At 45.9% G+C, this 25,444-nt stretch overlaps 1 protein-coding gene across 3 annotated transcripts in view; it reads right to left on the reverse strand.

The window, feature by feature from the left end:
* The window catches only part of CREBBP (CREB binding protein), a 2,841,012-nt gene that overhangs the window by 1,164,008 nt on the left and 1,651,560 nt on the right, over positions 1-25,444 (reverse strand). For 2 of the 3 annotated variants that reach the window (XM_069646824.1, XM_069646823.1), the window contains exon 15: positions 2,760-2,939. The exons of the other annotated variant lie outside the window; for it this stretch is intronic. In XM_069646824.1, coding sequence (XP_069502925.1) covers positions 2,760-2,939 — 180 coding nt within the window. The remainder of the gene's footprint in view (positions 1-2,759; positions 2,940-25,444) is intronic. 3 annotated transcript variants of the gene reach the window in all.

A 25,444-nucleotide genomic window follows, 5' to 3' on the forward strand; every position in this document is an offset into this window, starting at 1 on the left:
TGTTGGCTGTTGTTCCACTGTGTACCCTGCCCCTGGGAATAGTTAGATCCTCTCTGGGAATTTTGGCCGCGTGGGCGACGAAAATTACTATTCCCTCTCTGGTTAGGGGGTTTATTGGTTAACTGGCCAAGGGACTTGAGTGTCTCATATTCGTCCTTGGCATTCTTCAGTGCATCCTCGACCGCCTTACCAAACAGATCGGCTTCCACCGGTTTGTCCAACAATGATGCCTGGGTTTCTGCCTTAAAACCAGACTGCCGTAACCACGCATGTCTTTTGATAACTACCTTCTGCTATCAATCTGCCTGCGTTGTCCGCGGCGTCAAAGGTTGCTTTTAAAATGCAACCAGACACGGCTCTACCCTCTGCGGAAATCCATGCTAACTGGCCCTTTAAGGGTTCTGGTGCAGAGGCTATGAGTGCCGCGACTTCTTCCCACTGATGGCAGTTGTAGCTAGCCAACAGGGTGGTGGAGTTTGCAATCCTTGCCTGATAGGCGGATGTTGAGGCTACTTTCCTGCCGAAACCATATCGTTTTTTGCTCTCCTTGTCTGGAGGAGCTTCGGACGATGACAAGGGTGTTCCAGCCCTCTTACGAGTGTTGGTGACAACTAGGGAGTCTGGCTTCAGATGTCCTCTTATATAGAGAGGGTCAGACTGGGCTGCCCTGAAAAGTTTTTCAACTCTGGGATTGACTGCTCTGGTGAGGTTCGGGTTCACCAGGGACGGGTCTATTCTTCGCTGAATAGACTTAAGGATCGGGATGGTCTGGGCAACAGGCCTCCTTTCTCCCACTAACTCCTCGGCGAAGTCCCTCTCCTCCTGGACATTGTGGGTGTCAATATGGAAATGTTCTGCTGCACGTGCGAGAACCTCGTTCAGGAGGGGCTGGTTATCAACAGAGGAGTCGGTAACCGGGGCTTCCTTTTCTACCAGGGAATCTACTCTGTAGTTTTCAGGGTCTTCCTCTTCCTCTTCTTGGTTCTCATCGTCCCCATAGTAGCCCGTCCGGGTTTGCTCTTCTACCATGCCAAAATCTTGGTCCTCACCAAAGGAAGTCTCTCCTTGATACAGTGAATATGGCCGTGAGTATGGTTGTACCTCGAAGGGGTCTGTAGACCTCATCGGTGTCTCAAACCGGGGCTTCTTACTCGGGGGGATAGGATCATTAGAGCCTGAGGGTGTAGCCCCTTGTGGATCATATGAAAGGAAATGGTCTGGATTTTTATCGTAAAAGTCTGCCAAAGAAGACATCCTTGACATGACCCCATCTATGTCATCACTGGACCATATTTTGGAACTGGGAATGACTCTCTTAGAAAGTTTTGGAGATTTATCTTGAGTAGATTTGCTGGTTTTTGAAATATCAGCAGACTTGGTCTTGTCTGCCTGTTTAGGAGGAGTGGAGTGTTTCACAGGTGTGGAAGAGTGCAGAGGCTGCTTCTTCTGCTGTTTTCCCCCCTCCCCATGAGTGGAAAAGTGTTTTCCCTGTCCCTTTGTGGCTCCGGAGGTTTTCAACGCCTGGCGTCGAGGACAGAGTCCCTGTCCTTCGAACGTGGGGCCGCGCTGATCTTGTCTGCGGGCTCTGACTCCTGGAGTGCGACCTGGGGGTGGAAGTCGTCTTCGTCTTCCGACGATCGAACTTCTGTTAGCCAAGGGAGCGAGGCACTCTTGGCAAGAGTGGATGATTGCCTGGAGTCATGCGGCGATCTCGATCTCGAACGCCCAGAGGACACCGATTCGGACCGTTCTGTTTGTGCCTCTTTCCGAGCACCATACGTCGTCGAGTCTCGGTTGGACTTCGTGTGTTTAGTGTGGGTGTTGTGTGAAGTGCCTGTGTCGCCGGGGGTCTTCCCGATAGCCGACCTGTCGGACGACCTTCCGAGGTCAGGGACCTGCGCTCGGCTGTCTTTCGACGCCGTAATGCCCTCGCCGTCCGAAAGCACGGCGTCGCTGCCATCGCTGAAGGCTCCCTCCGCTGCCATGGCCGCCTGTCTGGCGTGGTGGGCCCAACGCTTCGTCGAACGGTCCTTAAGTGTCTTAGGTTTAAACTTACTACACACTCTGCAGTTCGCTTCGGGGTGGTCCCTCGGCAAGCAGAGATTGCACGTGGCGTGCCTGTCGACCCAAGGGTATTTGCGATTGCACTTGGGGCAGAATTGAAAAGGGGTACCCTCCATACGCACCTTGAGGCAGCGGGCTGTTAAGTGTAGGAAATGTATAAGGTGTACCTATATACCAAGAGTGTAGAGTATGTCCAACCCCCCACTCTTCCTACTTGCAGGGCCGAGGCCAGAGGCCTTCCGAGGCCCAAATCGGTCGTGCAGCAGCCGACAGTCGATTTCTTCTCCAGCCGGCATCGAGTGTCGAAGTTCGACGTTGGGATGGGGAAGGATGTCAATTAATCAATATTTTAGCAAAAGTATGGCTAAGGCCAGGTGACTCCGCAAAATGCTTCCGACCAGTATGGCGGAAAAAAACAATCTGAGGATCCTAGACGCGTGAGGGATCTTGGGTACAGTGGACGTCACACTAGGGATAGTATTACTGGCACGCCCTGTGTTGACGCCCATTTTCGAGTTTCGAAAAACAAACTGTAATACCCTGCAGCTTCCACTAGATGTCGGCCTATGCACAGCATGTGATCTAAGCAGATTCCACAAGCCTCAGAAATATATATATAGGAAGGAGGAATTACAATACAGAACTTTGGTGGGCACACACAAAGAATTATACATATATGAACGCAGGATGCTAACCGCTATTGAAGGTTCCACTTGTGTTTCAATGGTCTCTGGAAGAAGTGCCTCAGGTTTGTCCTCTGGCTTGATTTCCAACAACGAAGCCTCCAGCACAGGCTGCTGAGAGTTTGTTTCAATGCTAGCTACGGAGGCTGGTGTTGGAACCCGATTGTCAACGCTTGGAGCAGCCTGGGAGAGCTGTTGTACAAATATAAAAAAGGCATGCAGAGAAAAGTAGTTAGCACTTTAATGAAAAACTATAAAGGAAATATGTTCCATACTCACATTCAGTTATCGTCTATCAATTCATTTCATTTCTTGCCATGTACTTGCAAACAGCTCACAAACAGAATTAATGACTGCCTGCATTCCCATATGTACAAGGGGGTTGTTGAGAACAATGAACAACCGTTCTGGAAGCACATGCTGTGCGGACCATACATATCCACTAGCTGCACACCCTGACTACCTTTCCTAAACTCTTTACCAGTACTATCACTAGACTACATCTCTAGAACCTAAAAGTAGATCTCATTCTACGTGGCAAATCCCATTCCTATTTCACAGCAGCTTTCCAATCCACCCTACTGTCTGGTTGCTTCAGAGACCAATTTAAATGTGTTAAGATACAACAGTTTTCTGCCTCATTGCCTCCTTATGCACTTTTGTCCTAGTCTCTGAACCCTCAGCCTCCTCTCTTCTATCAATTCATCGGCACATGCATCGCCTCCCACCATGGGAATTCAGATTAACGGTGACCTGGAAATGCCACAGTTCATGATTTCCATCACTATAGCTGCAAGGATTATCTTCCTGAAATTTACTAAAATCCACACATTTGTCTAGCTCCGAAGTCTCGTCAGCCGACAATCTTCAGGGATACGTTTATCCGCAACATCTGTCCTGTCTTTCGACAGTCAGGACCTGTCATGTGGTGATGCCGATCTGGAGTGCCCAGAAGACAGCAATTCAACAGACCTCTCCCTAGACGTTGCGTGGTGTCGTTTGCTCGACACATGTCAACAACAACTGTAATACTCTGCAGCTTCCACTAGATGTCGCCATATGCACAGCATGTGATCTAAGCAGATTCCCCAAGCCTCCGAGATAGATATATGGGATACATTACTCAGCGTAATTGTATTTCTGATGCTTGTATCTGCTTAGATTCACATGATGTGCATAGGCCGGCATCTAGTGGAAGCTATGGAGTATTACAGTTTGTTTTTCGAAACTTGAAAAGGGGCGAACTAAGGTGTGCCAGTAATACTATCCCTAGTGTGACGTCCACTGTACCCATGATCATTCACGCGTGTAGGAGCCTCAAATTGTATTTTTTCTGACATGAGATAGCATGAGGAGTAGCGCGAGTACAGAGTATCCAAGCAGATAGATAAGACTGCAAGCATCCATGCGCCTTCTCTTAGAGCAGATGAAAGGCGGGCGCATGTGAATCTAAGCAGATGCAAGAATCAGAAATACGATTACGGTGAGTATTGTATCCCTTCTGAGGCTTGTGGAATCTGCTTAGATCACATGCTGTGCATAGATTAGCGAGCAGGGTTCGAAGGAGGTGGGATGTTAGAAGGGTCATGAGCGAACAAATGTCTTAGAACCACTTGTCCCACTTGAGTATCTGTCTTGGAATAAGTGTCAATGCAGAAGTGCTGAGTAAAAGTGTGAATAGAGCTCCGTGTAGCTGCTTTGAAAATGGTGTCAAGGGGTACATTTGCAATGAAAGCCAGAATGGCCCCAGTACCTCTTGTAGAGTGGGCCCTTGGCATAAAAGGCAGTGTTTTTTCTGAAAGGGAGTAACACAGCTGGATACATTTGACTATCCATTTAGAGATGGCACCTTTAGAGACGCTATCTCCTTCTCTGCCTGTAGCAACGGAGACAAACAGTTGATCCGTCTTTCTTAGCGGTCTGGTTTTGTCTACGTAGTAGAGGACCGCTCTTCTCACATCTAGTGTGTGTAGTTTCACCTCAGCAGAGCTTTTGGGTTCTTGGAAATAGACCGGTAGCTCTATGGACTGGTTAACATGGAATTTAGAAATAAACGTAGGTGAGAACCTAGGGTGAGTTCGTACAGCCAGTTTATCCTTATGGACAGTAAAGAAAGGATCCTGCACTGACAGAGCTTGAATTTCACTGACCCTTCTTATGGATGTAATGGCTACTAAGAAGGCAGTTTTTCTATAAGTCAGGTGTTTGAAATTAGCTTTATGCATGGGTTCAAAGGGGGGGTCCCATGAGTTTAGCAAGCACCACATTAAGGTCCCACCCTGGTGGTGGGTTAGAAATTGGAGGGTGGAGTCTCTTCACCCCTTCCATAAAGGCTTTGACAACTGGCACCTTCCACCAGGGCACCTTGTTATGGGAGGTGGTGTAGGCTGACAGCGCCGCCAGGTGTACTTTGAGTGAATTAAATACTAACCCTGCGTCCAGTAAGTGGAGCATGTAGGTGACAATGTTGGAAGGAGTGCAATCAACTGGGTTGATTTGTTTATTCTGGCACCAAATACCAAATCTTTTCCACTTATAAAAAGAACAGTGCCTTGTGTTAGGTTTTCTTGATTCTTTTAAGATATCCATACATCTCTGGGGTAGATTGAGATGTCCAAACTCTGACTCCAGGAGGAATGCTGCCAAGTTCAACGAGTTTGGTTGAGGATGCACTGTTTGTCCTTCGTGCTGGGAGAGTAGGTTGTACCAGCACGGGAGTCTGATGGGGTCGCACACCGCCAGTCTGAGTAGGTGTGGGAACCATGGTTGTCTCACCCACATAGGAGCCACTAGGATGAGCGTCATCGATTCCCTGTGTATCTTGTTGACCACCTTCCTCATCACAGGGGTTGGTGGAAAAGCGTACGCAAATATCCCTGACCAGTTCATCCATAGAGCGTTCCCCTTGGAGCCTGGCTGGGGGAACCTGGATGCGAATTCTGGGCATTGTCTGTTTTCGCTTGTGGCAAATAGGTCTATAGTGGGGAAACCCCACAGAGAGGGGATCTTCTACGACTTCATGTAGACGCCATTCGTGTTCTTCTGGGAGGGGATCTCTGCTCAAAGCGTCCGGTAGTGAATTGAGATCCCCCTGGAACATGTTGAGACGACAGGTAAATGTTCAGTCTGAGCACCCATATCCAGATTTTCTGGGCAAGCCTGGACAGATTTGGCGAACGAGTGCCCCCTTGTTTATGTAAAACATAGCCGTTGTGCTGTCTGTTAGGATCTGCACTGACAGGTTGGATAGGTGGGGTTCGAACGCCCGAAGCGCTCAGAAGACTGCCAGAGGTTCTAGCGCATTGAGGTGATTCTGAGCCACTGTGGGAGACCAGAGACCCTGAGCTGTGTGGTGAAGGAGATGTGCTCCCCACGCTGACAGGGACGTGTCTGTTGTGACTACGGCCTGTATTTCTGGATCGTGAAAGGGTTTCCCCTTTGCAAGATTCTCTCTTGTCCACCAGGGAAGAGACTGTAGTAGTGTTGGCAAAACGACCACTAGATCGTCCCACTGACCACTTGCCTGAGACCACTGTTTCGCCAACCATTCCTGCATGGGTCGCAGGCGCGCGTGAAGAACCAGGTAAATGCATGATGCCATCATGCCTAGTAAACACATCGCTTTGCGCACCCTTATCTGGCGACCGGACTGATATTGAGGAATTTGTAGTAACAGATTCTGAATTCTTTCCTCTGATGGAAAGGCCAACCCCTCTTTGGTGTCTAGGACAGCTCCTAGGAACTGTTTGGAGGTGCTTGGCACCAGGCTTGATTTTTTCTCATTGATTGAGAAGCCCAATTGGAAGAGAAGGTTGATTGTTCTTTGAAGGTTTGATCTGCAAATTATGGGGGTTTCCCCTGTGATGAGCCAGTCGTCCAGTTAAGGGTACACTGGGATTGCCTCCCTGCGTAGATGCGCCGCCACCACCGCCAGTACCTTGGTGAATACCATTGTAGCAGAGGCTATTCCGAAGGGCAGCACCTTGAACTGGTAGTGCAGGCTGTCTACCTTGAAGCGCAAGAATCTTCTGTGCGCTGTGAGCATGGAAATATGAAAATAAGCATCTTCCATATCCAATGTTGCCATGTAATCTCCTCTTTTTAGTAGGGGTATTACTTCCTGGAGTGTAGTCATGCAAAATGTTTGTGGCTTGACATACTTGTTTGCAGAGTGTAAATCTAATACTGTGTGCATCGTTAGATCTTTTTTTGGCACAAGGAAGTAAGGTGAATAAATACCCTGGTTTACCTGGTTGCCTGGGACGAGTTCTATTGCGTCCTTGGCAAGAAGAATGGCGATCTGCTCCAGGAGGATTCTTTGGCGCTCCAAGGAGTGTATCTTCCGTCTGGGAGGATGGCCGTGGGGGCGTTCCAGTAGCTCTATACAGTATCCCGCGGACATTGTGGACAGCACCCATCTGTCCGAAGTGATCCCTTCTCATGCGTGTGTGAAGATAGAAATGTGTCCCCCCTACTGAGGATGCATGGGAAGGGACCCGGAGCGGAACGTCACGGTTTATGGGGTGGCGTAGCGCCTCTACCTGGGCTGTTTCTCCCCCTATCGCGGCCTCTCTTTTGACCTCTGGTGAAACCTTGGGTAGCCTGTTGGTTGCCGCCCCACGAGGTTCCTTGGTTCTGGTAGTAATTGGACCCTCTCTGGGAGTTTTGGCCGCGAGAGCGACGAAAATTGTTTTTCCCCCCGCTGGTTTGTGGGCTTATTTGTTAATTGGCCAAGGGACTTTAAGGTTTAATATTCGTCCTTAGCAGTTTTCAGCACTTCCTCCACTGCTTTCCAAACAGGACATTAGGTTCTACCGGCATGTCTATGAGGATGGCTTGGGTATTGGGTTTAAACCCCGACTGCCTTAGCCAAGCGTATCGTTTAATTACAGTGCTTTCTGCTATCAGCCTCCCTGCATGGTCTGCTGCATCAAAGTTAGCCTTGAGAATGCATCTGGATACTAATCTACCATCCGACACAATCTGGGCCAACTGGCTCTTTAGAGGTTCTGGTGCGGAGGCAATGAGGGCAGCTACCTGTTCCCATTGGTGGCAGTTGTAGCTTGCTAGCAGAGTGGCGGTATTGGCAATGCGTGCTTGGTATGCCGACGTGGATGCCACCTTCCTTCCTAGAGCGCAAATTCTCTTGCTCTCTGTGTATGGGGAAGCTACTGAAGATGCTAAAGGTGATCCCTCTCTTTTCCTGGTTGTTGTAACCACTAATGAGTTGGGTTTTAGCTGACCCCTTATGTACAGTGGGTCGGAAGGAGCAGCCCTGAATAATTTTTCTACTCGTCGGTTAACTGCCCGAGTAAGATTAGGGGTCACCAGGGAAGGATCGATTCTACGTTGAATAGATTTTAGAATGGGGATAGCCTGGGCAATGGATTTTTTATCCCGTAGAATTTGCTCTGCAAAATCTCTCTTCCTGGGCACCCTGAGTGTCAATTTGGAAATGGGCTGCCGCCTTGGCTAAAACTTCATTAAGCAAAGGCTTATTGTTAATAGGAGAGTCATTCACAGGGGTGTCCTTGGGAATAGGGGAGTCGAGACTATAGGCCTCCGCCTCGTCTTCCTCCTCTTCCTGGTCCTAATCATCTCCATAGTAATCGACCCCAGCCTGGTCGTCTAGCATTTGTACTTCCGAATCCTCACCATAATGTTGGTAAGGTTCAACACTGAAACGGTCTGAAATCAGCCCCTGAACTGGAGTCTCAGTACTGAGTCTCTTAGTAGGAGGTTGAGGGTCTTTCCATCCCCGAAGGGGCAGAGGTGTACTCTGATAACTATGGAAGTAATTTGGTTATTTTTCCTAGAAATCTACAAAAAAGACATTCTCCTCATTACTCTGTCAATGTCCTCAGAGTTACATTCCTTGGAACTTGGAATAACCCTTCCCTGCTGTGGTTCCTCATCCATGCCCATATCCTGAGGAGTGGGAGGGACAATTTTTGGTCTAGTGACAGGGTCAGGGGGGCTTGGACTTTTCTAAAGGCTGTTTGTGTTTCTCCTTCTGAACCTGGTGTTCAGAGGCTTTTTTCTGTTTTCCCCTTTCCCATGTGTAGAGGAATGTTTTCCTAACCCCTTGGACTTTCCTGAATCTTTCGACGCTGTGCCCTCACCATCTGATACGGCGGTGTTGCTGCCATCGCTGAAGGAACCCACTGCGTCCATGGCCTCGAGTTGCCTGGCGTAGTGGGCCCAACGCTTGGTCGAGCGGTCCTTAAGTGTCTTGGCTTTGAAGAGCTTACAAGCTCTACAATTTGCCTCTGGGTGGTCCCTTGGAAGACACAGGTTACAGGTATTATGTTTATCTACCCAGGGGAACTTACGGTTGCACTTCGGGCAGAATTTAAATGGAGTACTCGCCATATGTCAATATCTGGCAGGCGGCGGGTATATGTAGGAAAACGAGTGTGTGTATATCCACCCCCCACTCTCCCTACTTGGCAGGGCTGAGGCTAGAGGCCTTCCGAGGCCCGGGCCGAGGTCAGAGGCCTTCCAAGGCCCAAAGTCGGTCGTGTAGTCCCGACGGCTGTTCTTCCTCGGTCTCAAGTACCTGCGTCTATCTTCGACGTAGGGTTGGAGAACAGGGATTTTTTAATTATTATATGATAAATGGCTAAAAGCCAGGGAACTCAGCGATTATGCTTCCGACAAGTATGGCGGAAAAAAACAATCTTAGGGTCCTACACGCGTGAGGGATCATGGTTACAGTGGACGTCACACTAGGGATAGTATTACTGGCACGTCCTAGTTCGATGCCCCTTTTTTTGAGTTTCGAAAAACAAACTGTAATACTCTGCAGCTTACACTAGATGTCGGCCTATGCACAGCATGGGATCTAAGCAGATTCCACAAGCCTCAGAAATAAATAAATATATATATATATATAAAATGCATCATTCACCATAATCATATTTCCGATGCTTGTATCTGCTTAGATTCACATGCTATGCATAGGCCGAAGTCTAGTGGAAGCTGCAAAGTATTACAGTTGTTTTCGAAACTCCACTGTACCCATGGCCATTCACGCGTCGAGGTCCTTCAGGTTGTTTTGTTCAGACATGAGGTTGCATGAAGTGTAGTGTGAGTACGGTTGTATCCAAGCAGATATAGTCAGAAAGCTCATACAACATCTATGCACCTTCTCTCATGGAAAGCAGGGTGGTAGCATGTGAATCTGAGCAGATACAAGTATCAGAAATACGATTACGGTGAGTAATGTATCCCTTCTGAGGCTTGTGGAATCTGCTTATATCATATGCTATGCACAGATTAGCGAGCAGTGTTAGAAGGTGGTGGGTCATGAGGAGTAGCAGAAAATAGATGTTTTAGAACCGCTTGTCCCACCTGTTTATCCATCTTGGAATGTGTGTCAATGCAGTAGTGCTGAGTAAAGGTGTGTACTGAGCTCCATGTAGCTGCTTTGCAAATGCTGTCTAAGGGGACATTTGCGCTAAAGGTCAGAGTAGCTCCAGTGCTCCTTGTGGAGCTTTGCCAGCACTACATTGAGACCCCCATCCTGGTTGTGGGTTTGAAATAGGAGGGTGGAGTCTCTTTATTTTAAATTTTTATTTTTTTAAATTTATAGAGCGCACTACAGCCCTCGGGCATCGAGGCGCAGTGAAAGGACATGAATGAAGGCTTGATTCAGGGTTACAAGAATGCGGCCCACAAGGGTACTTAATGCATAGAGATCAGTTAGAGTTAAGATTACAAGGAAACAGACAGTGTGCAGCAGCTAAGGACTGTACAAGGGAAAACATGTCATACAAGGAGCCTAGTTTTGATAGCTTTTCTGAAGGCTGCGTGAGAGTTCCTCTTGACTCCCTCCATGAATGCCTTAATGACTGGAATCTTCCACCACGATACCTTGCTCCGAGAGGTGGTATAAGCTGATAAAGCCTCCATGTGGACCTTTCTAGAGTTGAATACTAACCCTGACTAACAAGTGGAGCATATAGTTGAGAATGTGTGAAGTAGTACATTCTATGTGGTTTGTTTGGACTGGCACCAAATTACGAACCTCCTCCACTTGTCGAAATAACAGTGTCTAGTGTTAGGTTTTCTTGCCTCTTTGAGGATATCCATACACTGCTGTGGTAAATTAAGGTGTCCGAACTCTAAGCCTTCAGGAGCCATGCTGCCAAGTTTAAGGAGTGTGGTAGAGGGTGTACTGTTTCCCCGTGTCGAGTCAACAGGTTGGTTAGGTATGGGAGTTTGATGGGATTGGACATCGCCAGTTTGCGCAGATGTGGCTACCAAGGCTGTCTCGCCCACATAGGAGCAACTAGCATAAGCGTCATCTGTTCCCTGTGTATCTTGTTCACTATCCTGCTGATTAATGGAGTCGGGGGGGGGGGGGAGCGTAAGCAAATTTCCCTGACCAGTTCATCCATAGGGCGTTCCCCTTGGAGCCTGGCTGGGGGAACCTAGATGCAAAGTCTGTGCATTGCTTGTTTTCTCCTGTAGCAAACAAGTCTAATGTTGGGTAACCCCATTGAAGAAGATGTGATCTACAACGCCCAAGTCTAGCTGCCACTCTTGTTCCTCTGGCAGGGGATCTCTGCTCTGAGTCTCTTCTGGAGTGTTCAGTACCCCTGGAACGTGTTGAGAGGATAGGGATATTACTCATCTTGAGTGCCCATTTCCATATTTTCTGTGTCAACTTGGACAGACTTGGAGAGTGTGTGCCCCACAGTTGTGCGGTCTGTCAGAATTTGAACCGACTGGTTGGTCAGTTGCACTTCGAATGCTTGGAGTGCATTCAGTACTGCTAGTAGTTCCAGCAGGTTGATATAGTTCTGTGGGTCGACCTGGGTGCACAGACCATGTGCTGTGTGGTGAAGATAGTAAGCCCCCCACCTAGAGAGTGACGCGTCTGTTGTGACAACAGCTTGTGCTTCCGGATCGTGGAAGGGTTTTCCCTTTAACAGATTCTCTCTTGACCATCAGCGTAGGCTCTGTACTAGTGTTGGCGAAACAACCACTAGATCGTCCCACTGACGACTTGCCGGAGACCATTGTTTCGCCAACCACTCCTGCATTGGTCGCATGCGCAGATGTGCGTGTGGGACTAGATATATGTACAATGCCATCATGCCTAGCAAATGCATAGCTTTACGTATGCTTAACTGGAGACCGGCGTAATACTGGGGTGTTTGCCGAAGCATGTTCTGCACTCTTTCCATGGAAGGGAAGGCCATGCCTGTTGTTGTGTCTAATACAGCTCCTAGAAACTGTTTTGATGTGCTTGGTACAAGACTTGGAAGAGAAGATCTATGGTTCTTTGCATGTTTAGTTTGTAAAGATGGGGAGTCTCTCCTATGATCAGCCAGTTGTCCAGATAGGGGGTACACTGGGATTGCCTCCCTGCGCAAGTGCGCCGCCACCACAGCCAGTACCTTGGTGAATACCCTTGGAGCTGATGCTATTCCAAAGGGTAGCACCTTGAATAGGTAGTGCTGGTTTGCTTCTTGGAACGACAAGAGTTTTCTGTGCGCTGGGAGCATTGAAATATGAAAATAGGCATCTTTCATATCCAATGTTGCCATGTAATTCCCCGTTTCAGAAGTGGAATTACTTCTTGTAGCGTTGTCATGCAGAACTTTGGTTGCTTTACATAAGTGTTTGCAGGGCGCAAGTCTAATACTGGGCGCATTGTCAGATCTTTCTTTGGTACCAGGCAGTATGTTGAATAAATACCCTTGTTTACCTCATTGTATGGCACAATCTCGATGGCTTCCTTGAGGAGCAGCATGTTGATCTCTTCTATTAATATGAGTTGTTCTTTTGATGTTTTCATTTGGCGCGGAAGGAGGTTTGGTGGTGTTCCTACGAGCTCCACGCAATAATCTACTGCTACTGTCGATAACACCCACTTGTCCGTGGTTATTCCCTCGCATGCGTGGGTGAAGTCTGAAATTTGTCCCCCTACTGGGGAGGCATGGGAGGGTACCAGTTGCGGGCTGTCATTGTTTGAAGTGGAGGCTCTCCCCCTGCCGCGGCCCCTGCGCTGTCCTCTAGGATAGCCCTGGGACGCTTGACCCTGGTTGCTGTTCCATGAAGAAATCTGGTTTTGTCCATAGCCTGAGCCTCTTTGGGAGTTTTGGCAGCGAAAACGACGAAAATTGTTTCCGCCCCTTTGCCCAGTTTGTTAAGTTGGCCAAGAGATTTGAGAGTTTCATAATCCTCTTTGGCCGACTTTAGAGCATCCTCCACTGCTTTGCCGAATAGTACATTTGGTTCCACTGGCATGTTGAGCAGCGTTGCCTGTGTCTCCAGCTTAAAACCGGATTGGCGAAGCCAAGCTTGGCGCTTGAGAATGGTTCCTTCAGAAATGATGCGTCCGGCATTGTCTGCAGCGTCGAGGTTATTCTTTAGCAGACTGCTGGCAGTAGCTTTGCCTTCAGCTGCTACACGGGCAAGTTTACTTAGTAGAGGCTCTAGACTCTAGAGCAGAATCACCACGGGCAGAAATTTTGTCCCATTTATTGCAGTCATAGCTCGCCAACAATGTGGAATTGTTGCCTATTCTAGCTTGGTACGCTACCGAAGTTGCCACTTTCCTACTCAAGGTGTAGAGCTTCTTGCTGTCCTTGTCTGAAGGGTCTTCTAAAGAGGCTAGAGGTGTACCCGCCCTCTTCCGGGTAGTTGTGACTAATAGTGAATCTGGTTTAAACTGTCCTCTGATATATAATGGATCAGATGGTGCTGGCCGGAAAGGTTTTTCTATTCGTGGATTGACTGCCCTGGTTTGATTGAGCGTTTCAAGAGAGGGTTGGATCCTCCTTTGAACTGACTTTAATATGGGTATAAACTGGGTGGCAGCTTTTTTGTCCCCCAGGATGTCCTCTGCAAAATCCTTGTCTTGCTGAGTTTCGTGGGTTTCAATTACAAAGTGCTCAGCTGCTTTGATTAATAGATCATTAAAGACTGGCGGATTATCCACTGGGGAATCAGGTAAGGGGGAGTCTTGTGGAATAGGAGAGAGTACAGAGTAAACCTCCGACTCATTATTATCATCACCATCATCATAGTATTTTTTTTCATCCTCCTCCTGATCTCCCTCTGTGTCTGCATGCATGTCATAAAGGTCTGCAGTGCGAGACCTTTTAGTTGGAGGTTGGGATGAAACCAGGGGTTGAATAGTGGAAGACCTGGACTGAGAGCTTGAGGCCTTATCATTTGGAGGTGTATTTTGAAAACTTTCTAAAGCATTAGGATTTTTTTCAACCCCAAGTGGACATTAGTGGCTGATTGGCTGCGTTAGAATTGTGTGCTTTGTGCTTCTGAGGCATGCCGTCTGCAAGAGGAAGCATATACTTGTTGAAACACAGCGTCTGCAGTAGACTTTGGAATTCTACGTCTCCGCCTTTTTGTTGGCTCCGCCCCCCCAGCCTGCTGCAGCCCATAATAGCCAACGTCCTCGTGCGCACCCCAAGTGGACATAAGTGGCTGTTCGGGTGGGCGTTGTGAGGCGTGGGAGTCTCGCTGCACATTGTTTTCTTACTTTGGGCTAACTACAATTTTGAACTTTGAATAGAAGGTGTTTATTACTATACTGAACGCAGCTTAGTGATCTGCCAGCATCAAAGTGTATGCAACATTGAATGTGCTTAACTGTTTACCATTGTGCCGTAATATACTCCTTTAATCCATTACGGAGCGGGAAACACACTCGAGACACGGCGCAAAAACAACTTTCTGTGCCTAATGTTTTCCTGCCCTTTCTGTCTAAAGAAGGGAAAAAAATAGCTTTGGAAGCCAATGTTGAGGAAGCCCAAATTCTGTCACTAATCACCCCCTAAGTAGGGAAAAATGTGGCGAGGTTGCCCCGGGACTACCCTGTTTGCAGGCAGAAAAAGATTTTTCCACTGGATAAGAAAGTGATAAAGAAAAAAAAAATGGAAAACAATGAAAAAATCCCCCATAGTTCTGTGGAACACGTAGGAGCACCCACACTCCCGACAAAGATACTTTCTAATGTTCCTATAAGTGGCAACTCTTTCCTGGGAGCCTCAAGTGAAGATCATGGTTCAGTAATGGACACATCCTTAGTCACTCTGGGTGTGATGGCAGAATTGCATAAGAGGGTGTGGTGCGCCCATCAAATGCTCCTTTTTCTCCTGGTATAAACTCACATAAGTTTTGCGAACAGGTACACTTTCACATGACACCACCAACCCACCACTCTCTTCCAAAAACTTCAAGTGATGAAGGTTTGATTCCAAATATAGGGCAGTCACACTTTAATGCGAGTTCTCCCACTTCTGACACAGTCCCTGCTACTGCTGAAACTGAATTTGCATTCACCAGTGTTATCTAATGGTGAGAAACACTTAAACTCACCCTTAGAAAGCACACGCCCATCTGATTCATCTTTTCCACTATATCCGTTGGATGAATCCTTGATAGATCTTAATAAACAGGAACTCCAAAATGTTCCTGTACTTACTCGCATTCTTAACCTCTTAGATAGAGGTCATGAACACACTCCTACTGCTATTAATACCCTTAAAACATCCACCTCAGATATGCTCGTGAAAATAAGCAAAATAGAATGTTTTATGCTAGCCCAAGAGCACTGTCACTCACTTTGGGGAAGTCAACTTTATAAAAGGACCTGAGAATGATGCTCAACCTCTAACCAAAATAACTCTCTCTCAATTCACCCAAACCGACATATGCAGAGATTCGATGGAAGTGCCTGTGAAATCTTTTGCCCATATAGTACAGCAGGAAATACCTGCAAAAATATGTACAGGTGCTGCTTTTCAACCTGATTATATAGTCATTGCCAAATTACAGCATGAAAGAATTTTGACTATAGAGAATATTCTTCTAAGTGCAAATATCCCTTGGACCTCTGTATTGGTGTTACAGAGGCAAATGTAACTAAGATGCCTGGTGATTCAGTAATAAACATGCAGGATAATCCTACAGTTCTTACTGACATATTAGATGCAGAAGCTGAAGAGGTTGTTTTGGTGGGAAAGGCTAGTGAGGAAACGGTTCCTCAGGAGGAAGGTCACTTGGCAACTCAATTAATGTTGAAAAAAGCCAAAAAACGTTATATCATAGCACAAAAAAGACGACTTTTGGCCAAATCACAGAGTACGAAAGCAACAGGTCAAATGATCTCTCTGTCTAAGTCTAAGAACATGCCTGTCACGAAAATGAAAGGACATAATTCAGCCATTAATAAAATTGGCTATTTGTTGCACAATGATGCCTTAATTGACCTGAACCAACTTAACAAGGAAAGCCAGGTGGCCTTGAACCTGACTGAATTAAAAACATTTCTTGGGAAGGTGCATCCACCATGCAGGGCGGTATTGCCCACTCTCAAGAGATATCTAGTTGTGACAATTTGAACATTAACGGGGCACAGGCTCCGGTACATCAAAGCACAAAGTGTCCTGCCCTGACCCAGACCAAATGTCACATTTTTCAGTTCTGCAGCAAATTTAATTCTGTACCATCTCTAACAGATAAAGATGCCCATGACACTCCTAGCTTGTTATCAGTTGATTCCATTAAAATTAACTAAGAGGTGCCAACTAATCCTTTATCATCGAACGTCATTCCGACAGGTCCGAGGTTGGTGAATGCACTGATCGGATCAAGCCCCAAATTAGTACCTGAAGGGATCCATCCGATTGGGCAGGACCAACTACATCCTCAATTGCAAAAGGCAACTTTGGAGTTGGAAGAGAAGTTGGTCATTGGATCAATTAATGCCTGTAGCAAATTGGACAACCATCCAACGTGTCTTAAGGAAGTGCAAGCAGAAATGCACCTATTGCTGGGGTGGGGGGCAATTTCCTCTAGTAAAGGGTATGCAAGCTTAAATCGCTCGGCATTGTTAAAAAATCTAACGCAAATCCCTGCACCACAGAATTTGATTTCGGATGACGTAGAATGGATAAAACTGCCAACTACCGCAAATAACCACATGCTCTGCAAAGTACAATTGCATTTCATTGCAAAACTCTTATGGGATTACCAATTAGATTTGAATTCTATAGGCCTTTATCTTTATGTCTTTAAGTCTATGGATGATGCTGCCAAGTTTATCGAATTCCTTTTTCCATGGCCAGCAAGTCTAATGAGGTTGTCCAAAATGGACAACAAATAGATGTCATGAGCATTAAAACTAAGGAGCAATCGCAAATATTGAACGGTCTGGCCTGCTTGGAACCAATTATTAAATCTCTTGTAAAACCAATTACTCAAGTTGAAAATTCATACAATATTACTCTTTCAATAATCTCTTCTGAATTGTTGTGGATATAAAAATCTGTTTACATGGTTTAAATCTTTAGCAGATGTAGAAAAACCTTTTTTACTTCTGCAAGAAACAATGTCAATAGTTGACATTCAATTGGATGGTTATACACTGTCTTCTCACCAAGCTAAAAGAGGACTGGCTGGGCGACCTGCAGGAGGCCTTGCAATTCTTATAAAAACAATCTTAAATTCTCTCTGCAGCAAATTAATTCTTCTCCCGAGTTATTGAGCGTTCTATTGAAGCCTATGTGATTCGTTCTCTTCTGCTTATATCCTTATACTGGAATCCATACACAATCTCTCTAGAACTGATGTCTGATACTTTAAATATAGTACTGACAGAAGCCTTTATCAGGAATCCAACTTCAGTGATCATAATTGGTGGCCATTTTAATTCATCATTAAGCCCAGAAATCAATACAAAGTTGGATAGTTCTTCTAAGTGCCATACAAACACCTCCACTGAAAGAGTGATGTTATGGAGACAGTTTTTTGCAGAGTGGGACATCCATATAGTGTATGAAATCTGACGTGCCCCATGTTACCTGCCATCATGGCAAAGCAAATTCTTGCATCGATTATAACACTCGGTCATGTGATTTAGTCGGGAGGGAGTCTTCTTGTGTATTGTATGATTCGAAGACTAGTGATCATCTTATGCTAAAATGTTTTATTGATATTTCTGTTCCTTCCTATATGGCTACGCCTGTTTTTTGCTTGCCATAGACAGACAGACATATGGTGTCTATCCGATGGAAGCCCTCCCTATGCAGAAACTTCTCATACCTTGTAAATCGAGACGTCTGGAGAGTTGAAGACTCAGGCACAAATGGAGGAGAGCAGCCGTTAGCTGATGCTTGGAATGAACAGATGATTCATAATCATCTTAGCACTCTAGCTTCTACTGGGAATATTGGGAACTTTTCCCAGCATGTAAACCCATTTAGTTCTGCAATTAATAGCCTCAAGCGCAATAAAAATGCTGCACTCGGACGACTTAAGAGAACTGAAGGGACTTATTATGAATACTTTAGCTTCAAGAAGGCAGTCATCTGGAAGTATAAGGCAGAAGTGAAAGAAATCAAAAACTTACAATAGTTGGAAAATAACCAGAACATGACTAAGCATTTATGTAAAAAAAGAAGAGAGAGAGATTTGGGCAGCTCTAAAGAATCCCTCAGGTAGGCCAAATAACGAGATGCATGCCTCAATATCAGGCAATATATGGTTGAAATATTTTCAAACTAAATATCAATTACCCCAGAGATTTCATAATCTGAATTCCCTAGACTTGTTGAAACAGTTGTCATCTAAATGTATGTAGGAAATTGACAATGTCATCTGGGCCATTAAGAAGCTCAACTACTCTAAGGCGGCTGGCCCAGGTGGCCTGCCACCGTGTGTAGTGAAAGACGACACCCATTTTTGGGCCTCCATCTTGAAGCGTTACTTTGAATCTCCTTTTTCACACAGGAGATCCCCCAATCATGGTTGGCTTCGATTATTATTCCTGTGCACAAAAAAGGTGCTTTAGATAATCCTGAACATTTCTGTCCGATTGCATTGATAGACAGTTCAGCTAAAATGTTTGCCTCTTTGGTGTTAAAGGTGCTAATCTCTTATTTCAACCCATAACCCTTTATCACGTTTTCAAACCGGATTTAGGAAATCGATGGGGACTCAGCTAAATGTGACAATACTGGCACACATTTTGGAGTCTTCGCATTAATCCAAGAATGGCCCTACATTTATGTCCTTATTAGATCTATCATCCGCGTTTGATAGCGTGATCAGGGGTATTCTGTGGGAAAAAATGCCATGGTTTAACAACCCTGCTTATATTATTGCAATGATTGCTCTTCTCCATAATCAGACTAATTATCGAGTTAGGATTGACAAGTCTGGGCTACTATCAGAGATTATTCCAACTCAAATTGGATTTAAGCAGGGCTGAAACCTTGCAGCCATGCTTTTTAATCTTTACATAGCCGATATTAATGCCTTGTGGACTAATTTGGACACCTTTCCAGTCAAGCTTGGAGCTTTGAGAATTAACTGGCTAGCATTCGCATATGATGTGATATTATTTGAGCGAACACCATTTGGTCTACAGAAAAAAGCATTATTTTTCATTTTTTTGTGTTCAACATAATCAGGCCATTAATTCTTAAAAAGTCAAACATTATTGATATTCTCTAATAAGAAAAAAGTGACCCGTTATCAATGGACCCTTGAAGGGAACCCGATTTATCGTACATTGGGAACAAACTATTTGGGCGACAATTTGACCAATTCAAATTCGATATAAAAAATGAACTGATTATAGATTAATGTTATTCCTTTAATCGCACAGACGAGGATTATCCTATCCAAACTTTGAAAACTTTCCCTTCTTCCTTTGATTGAATTTTATTCACTCAAAGTAGAAGCCATAATAATATATGGCCTTGATTTATGTGTCCTGTCTATTGGGGATTTACTGTGTTGGGTTTGCCTCAAAGTATTCCCAATGTTGTAATTATCCATGAACTGGCATTCCTTCGCTTGCCTATACGTTACTATGGAGAAGGATTTATAACTTCTCAAAAATGCTTGCTCCCACTACAAATTCGCTTTATGAAGATCTTGCATGGATGTTAACTAGTGAGACATCAACATCTCTAGCGTTATTTAAAACTCAAATGTTGGCTGTCTTGGACAATATTGCTATGACCTCACAGGATCTCACATTGCATCCATGCTCCGTAAAGCGCAAATTGGTGCAAGCCGATTGGGCAAATACATATGACCGGATTGGCAGCTACAAATCATACATGGAGTATGCAAAATTCATGCATCCCCAAAAGCTGCTCTTATTATATCTGAAGATATTCCCTTGCAATCAAGCGAGGAGGTTGTATATGCGGTTTAGATTCAACCTGTTACTTACTAAAGAACGTACGCAACATTGGAAAAACAACTTGAATACGAGTAATGATGTTCTTTGTCGATTTTGAACCCGAAACTTTAAAGCATTTAGTTTTGTATTTTAGTTTCTTTGAGAGTTGTAGAGAATCGACTTTGCATCATTACTTGCATTGTAATTCACCTCAGTCACATGAATTACTTTCGGTTACCTGTATGTGGGGTAAGAGAACTGCCTTAATCTTAGCTCTAGTACGTTTCTTAAAGATTTTAGAAACTAATATTTGCAGTAGGTCAGTTTAATTCTCTTTAACAATGGTTGGGCAGCTAATGACTAAATCTCGTGGTCGTATTTTCTTCCCTTGTAATTTTGTTTTGAACATGGAACCTAGTACCTGTGTTGTAAACGTTGTTTCTTTATTGATTAGCTAATATCTGAGGGAAATAACTCATAATTTAGAATCTGAGTTTGGGGTCACGCAGCATTATGTAACATTGTTGTATGCATATTTTAGCACCAAGTGTAGATGCTTTAGTCACTTACTTTGGATTATGGAATGTTTTAATTCTTATTGTTTATGTAAATAAGTATTTGTAAATGATTGATCTTAAAATGATGTGTTAAAAGAATAATTTATTTTTGTAAAGGCGTTTTCTTACCAAATACAATGAAAAAAATACATTTTTTAATACGAAATCTGCAAGACATTCTAGACCTAACTATCTGGGTCTTCTGATGAACACTTAGCTGAGCTGGGGAAGACCCCAGAGTAAGGTACAGTAGGTGTTTGGCTTTATTATGTAAGGCCTCACTTAATGGACCCTCCCCCTCATTTTGTGGGGCAGTTACAGTGTCCTCCACCCTTTGAGACCTTTCTTTATGGATCTTGATCTTCTTAGACCCCAAATCATAAGGACAAGTCACAGAGAAAGATGTTTTGGAATAAGAACCTCTAATAAGGGTTTCTGGGACATGTTTTTGAATCCGGTGAGATAAGCCTGAATCATTAGGCTTCCCTAGGGGTTTCGACGAAACGTGTTGAGTTTCGGCACTGGGAAGGACCTTCGCTGCGTCAGCCGACATTTGGTTGCAGAAGTTTTGTGGGCGGAGTCTTGTTTTATGGGGCCTGCCATGAGGCAACCGTGACAGAGGACAGATAATCCACCGCTCTGCCCCTAAACGCGAATTCCAGTGTTTGTCTGGTGGAGCCAAAACATCGCCGCAGGTTGTGTGTTTAGTGTGATGGGAAGATGTAGTGCTCTTGCCGCGGAGTGTAGTCCCCACAATGGAGCCGCTGCCTGTCTCCCAGGGTCGGGGGTTGGCACTTGGGAACGTGCCTGTTCCAGCGTCAACCTCGCTGTCCGAAAAGGCAGCGTCGCTGCCATCACCGGAGACTCCCTCCACGTCCATAGCGGCCTCGGCCTGCATGGCGTGATGGGCCCAGCACCTTGTTCTGCGATCCTTAATGGTCTTGGGTCGAAAGAGCTTACAAGCTTGACATTGCCCTTCATCGTGGTCGCGGTTTAAACAGAGGTTACCGACCCTGTGTTTGTCGATCCACAGAATGTTTTTATTACAATTTGGGCAGAATTTAAAGGGTGTCTTATCCATGTCTGGGGAAGGCAGCCATGCGATAAGGGGAAGGGGAGGAAAAATGCATTGTATAATGACCCCCACCACTCTCCCTACTGTAAGGGCCTAGGCCCGTTGGGCCTTTCAAGGATGAAAGGGGTCTGTCGAAAGTTGACTTCGTCCGACAGAGGCTTGTCCTTTTTCTTGATCTTTATCGTGTCGAGAGCACGGTGTCAGGCGTAAAAGGACAGAAAGAGAAACTATCTTTTAAACTTTGCAAAAGCAAATGGCATTAGCCGAAGTTGAACTCCGCTTAATGCGACCACTCACGATGGTGGAAAAAATCTATCTCAGGGACCTCGACATGTGAAGGACCATGGGTACAGAGGACGTCACACTAGGGATAGTATTACTGGCACTCCCTGTTCGAGTTTCGAAAAACAACTGTAATACTCTGCAGCTTCCACTAGATGTCGGCCTATGCATAGCATGTGATCTAAGCAGATTGCACAAGTCTCATGAAAATATGGGATACATTACTCACCGTAATCGTATTTCTGAGCTTGTATCTGCTTAGATTCACATGCTGTGCATAGGCCAACATCTAGTGGAAGCTGCGGAGTATTACAGTTTGTTTTTCGAAACTGGAAAATGGGCGTCGACACAGGGCGTGCAAGTAATACTATCTCTAGTGTGACGTCCACTGTACCCATGATCCCTCATGCGTCTAGGACCCTCAGATTGTATTTTTCCTGAAATGAGGTAGCATGAGGAGTAGCGCGAGTATAGATTATCCAAGCAGATAGATAGAAAGATAAGACTACAAGCATCCATGTGCCTTATCTCAGAGGGGAGGAAGGGTGGGTCGCATGTGAATCCAAGCAGATACAAGCATCAGAAATACAATTACGGTGAGTAATGTATCCCTTCAAAGGCTTGTGGAATCTGCTTAGATCACATGCTGTGCATAGATTAGCGAGCAGTGTTAGAAGAAGGAGGTGGGATGTGAGAAGGGTCATGAGCAAATAAATGTCTTAGAACCGCTTGTCCCACTTGAGTATCTGTCTTGGAATGGGTGTCAATGTAGTAGTGCGGAGTAAGTGTGAATAGAGCTCCAGGTAGCTGCTTTGTAAATGGTGTCAAGGGGCACATTTACAATAAAAGCCAGCGTGGCCCCCCATGTCTCTTGTAGAGTGGGCTCTTGGCATGAAAGGCAGAGTTTTTCCAGAAAGAGAGCAACGCAGCTGGATCCAGTTTATAATCCACTTAGAGATGGCACCTTTAGAGACACAATCTCCCTCTTTGCCTGTAGCTATGGAGACAAACAGTTGGTCTGTTTTCCTTAGCGGTCTGGTTTTGTTTACATAATATAGGACCACCTTACGCACATCTAGGGTGTGTAGTTTCACCTCAGCCGAGCTTTGTGGGTCCTGGAAGAAATCCAGAAGCTCGATGGACTTGTTCACGTGGAACTTGGAAATAAACTTAGGTGAGAACCTAGGGTGTGTTCGTAAAACCAGTTTATCTTTATGCACAGTAAAGAAAGGATCCTGCACAGACAGAGCCTGAATTTTACGGACCCTTCTTATAGACGTAATGGCTACCAAGAAGGCAGTTTTATACGTCAGGTGTTTGAGACTGCTCTTATGCATGGGCTCGAAGGGAGGGCCCATGAGTTTAGCAAGCACCACATTAAGGTCCCACCCTGGTGGTGGGTCAGAAATTGGAGGGTGAAGTCTCTTTACTCCTTCCATGAAGGCTTTAACCACTGGTACTTTCCACCACAATACTCTGTTATGCGAGGTGGTGCAAGCTGACAGAGCTGCCAGGTGTACCTTGATTGAATTAAATACCAACCCTGCGTCCAGCAGGTGGAGCATGTAGGTGCTATAGTGGAAGGAGTGCAATCAACTGGGTTGATTTGCTTATTCTGGCACCAGATAACACATCTTTTCCATTGCTCTAGGAAGACTTGTGTTTGGCTTCCTAGATTCTTTTAGGATGTCCATACAGCTCTGAGGTAAATTGAGATATCCAAACTCTATGACCTCAGGAGCCATGCTGCCAGGTTCATTGAGTTGGGTTGAGAATGTACTGTCTGACCTTGGTGCTGGGACAGTAGGTTGTACCAGCATGGCAGCTTGATGGGTTCGCACACCGCTAGTATGCGCAAGTGTGGGAACCACGGTTGCCTCGCCCACATGGGAGCAACTAGGACGAGCGTCATCGATTCCCTGTTGACCACCTTCCTGATGAGGGGGTTGGTGGAAAAGCGTACGCAAACATCCCTGACCAGTTCATCCACAGGGCATTCCCCTTGGAGTCTGGTTGGGGGAACCTGGATGCAAATCCTGGGCACCGTCTGTTTTTGCTTGTGGCGAATAGGTCTATAGTGGGGAAACCCCACTGAGAGAAGAGATCTTCTACGATTTCTCTGTGTAGACACCATTCATGTTCTTGTGGGAGGGAATCCCTGCTCAAAGAGTCCGCCAGAGAATTGAGATCCCCTGGAACATGTTGAGATGACAGGTAGATGTTCCGTCTGAGTGCCCATATCCAAATTTTCTGGGCAAGCTTGGACAGATTTGGCGAACGAGTCCCTCCTTGCTTGTTCAGGTAAAACATTGCTGTTGTGCTGTCTGTCAGGATCTGCACTGACAGGTTTAACAGGTAGGGCTCGAACGCTTGAAGTGCTCTGAATACTGCCAGAAGCTCGAGCAGTTTGATATGATTCTTGGCCACTGAGTGAGACCAGAGACCCTGAGCTGTGTGGTGGAGAAGGTGTGCTCCCCACCCTGACAGGGATGCGTCAGTTGCGACTACAGCCTGTATCTCGGGATCGTAAAAGGGTTTCCCCCTTGACAGGTTTTCTCTTGTCCACCAGTGAAGTCTTTGTACAAGTGTTGGCGAAACAACCACTAGATCGTCCCACTGGCCGCTTGCCTGAGACCACTGTTTCGCCAACCATTCTTGCATGGGACGCATGCGCAGACGCGCGTGGGGGACCAGGTAAATACATGACGCCATCATGCCCAGCAAACGCATCGCTTTGCGCACTGTTATCTGGCGACCGGCCTGATATAGCGGAATTTGCAGCATTAGATTCCGAATTCTTTCCTCTGATGGAAAGGCCAACCCTTCTTGTGTGTTTAGGACAGTTCCTAGGAACTGTTTGGAGGTGCTTGGCACCAGACTTGACTTCTTCTCGTTTATGTAGAAACCCAATTCGAAGAGGAGGTTGATAGTTCTTTGAATGTTTGATCTGCAAATTACTGTGGTCTCCCCCATGATGAGCCAGTCGTCCAGGTAAGGGTACAATGGGATCGCCTCCCTGCGTAGATGTGCCGCCGCCACCGCCAGTACCTTGGTGAATACCCTTGGAACCGAGGCTATAACAAAGGGCAGTACCTTGAACTGGTAGTGCCGACTGTCCACCTTGAAGCGCAAGAATCTTCTGTGCGCTGGGAACATGGTAATATGAAAATAGGCATCTTTCATGTCCAATGTTGCCATGTAATCCCCCTTTTTTGTTTTTAGGAGGGGGATTACCTCTTGGAGAGTCGTCATGCGAAACTTTTGGGGCTGGACATACTTGTTTGCAAGCCGTAAATCCAATACTGGGCGCATTGTCAAATCTTTTTTTGGCACAAGGAAGTAAGTTGAATAAATACCCTTGCTTACCTGGTGTCCCGGGATGAGTTCTGTCGTGTCCTTTGCTAGAAGATTGGCGATCTCTTCGAGGAGGATCTTCTGGTTGTCTAATGAATGTATCTTTTGACGTGGAGGGTGGTTTCGGGGATGCTCCAACAGTTTTATGCAGTATCCTGCGGACACTGTGGACAGCACCCATCTGTCTGATGTGATCCCTTCCCAAGCTTTGGTGAAGTTGGAAATGCGTCCCCCCTACTGGGGATACGTGAAAAGG

This window comes from Ambystoma mexicanum, chromosome 2q, assembly GCF_040938575.1.
Source record: "Ambystoma mexicanum isolate Mex_15411 chromosome 2q, UKY_AmexF1_1, whole genome shotgun sequence".
Lineage (NCBI taxonomy): Eukaryota > Metazoa > Chordata > Amphibia > Caudata > Ambystomatidae > Ambystoma > Ambystoma mexicanum.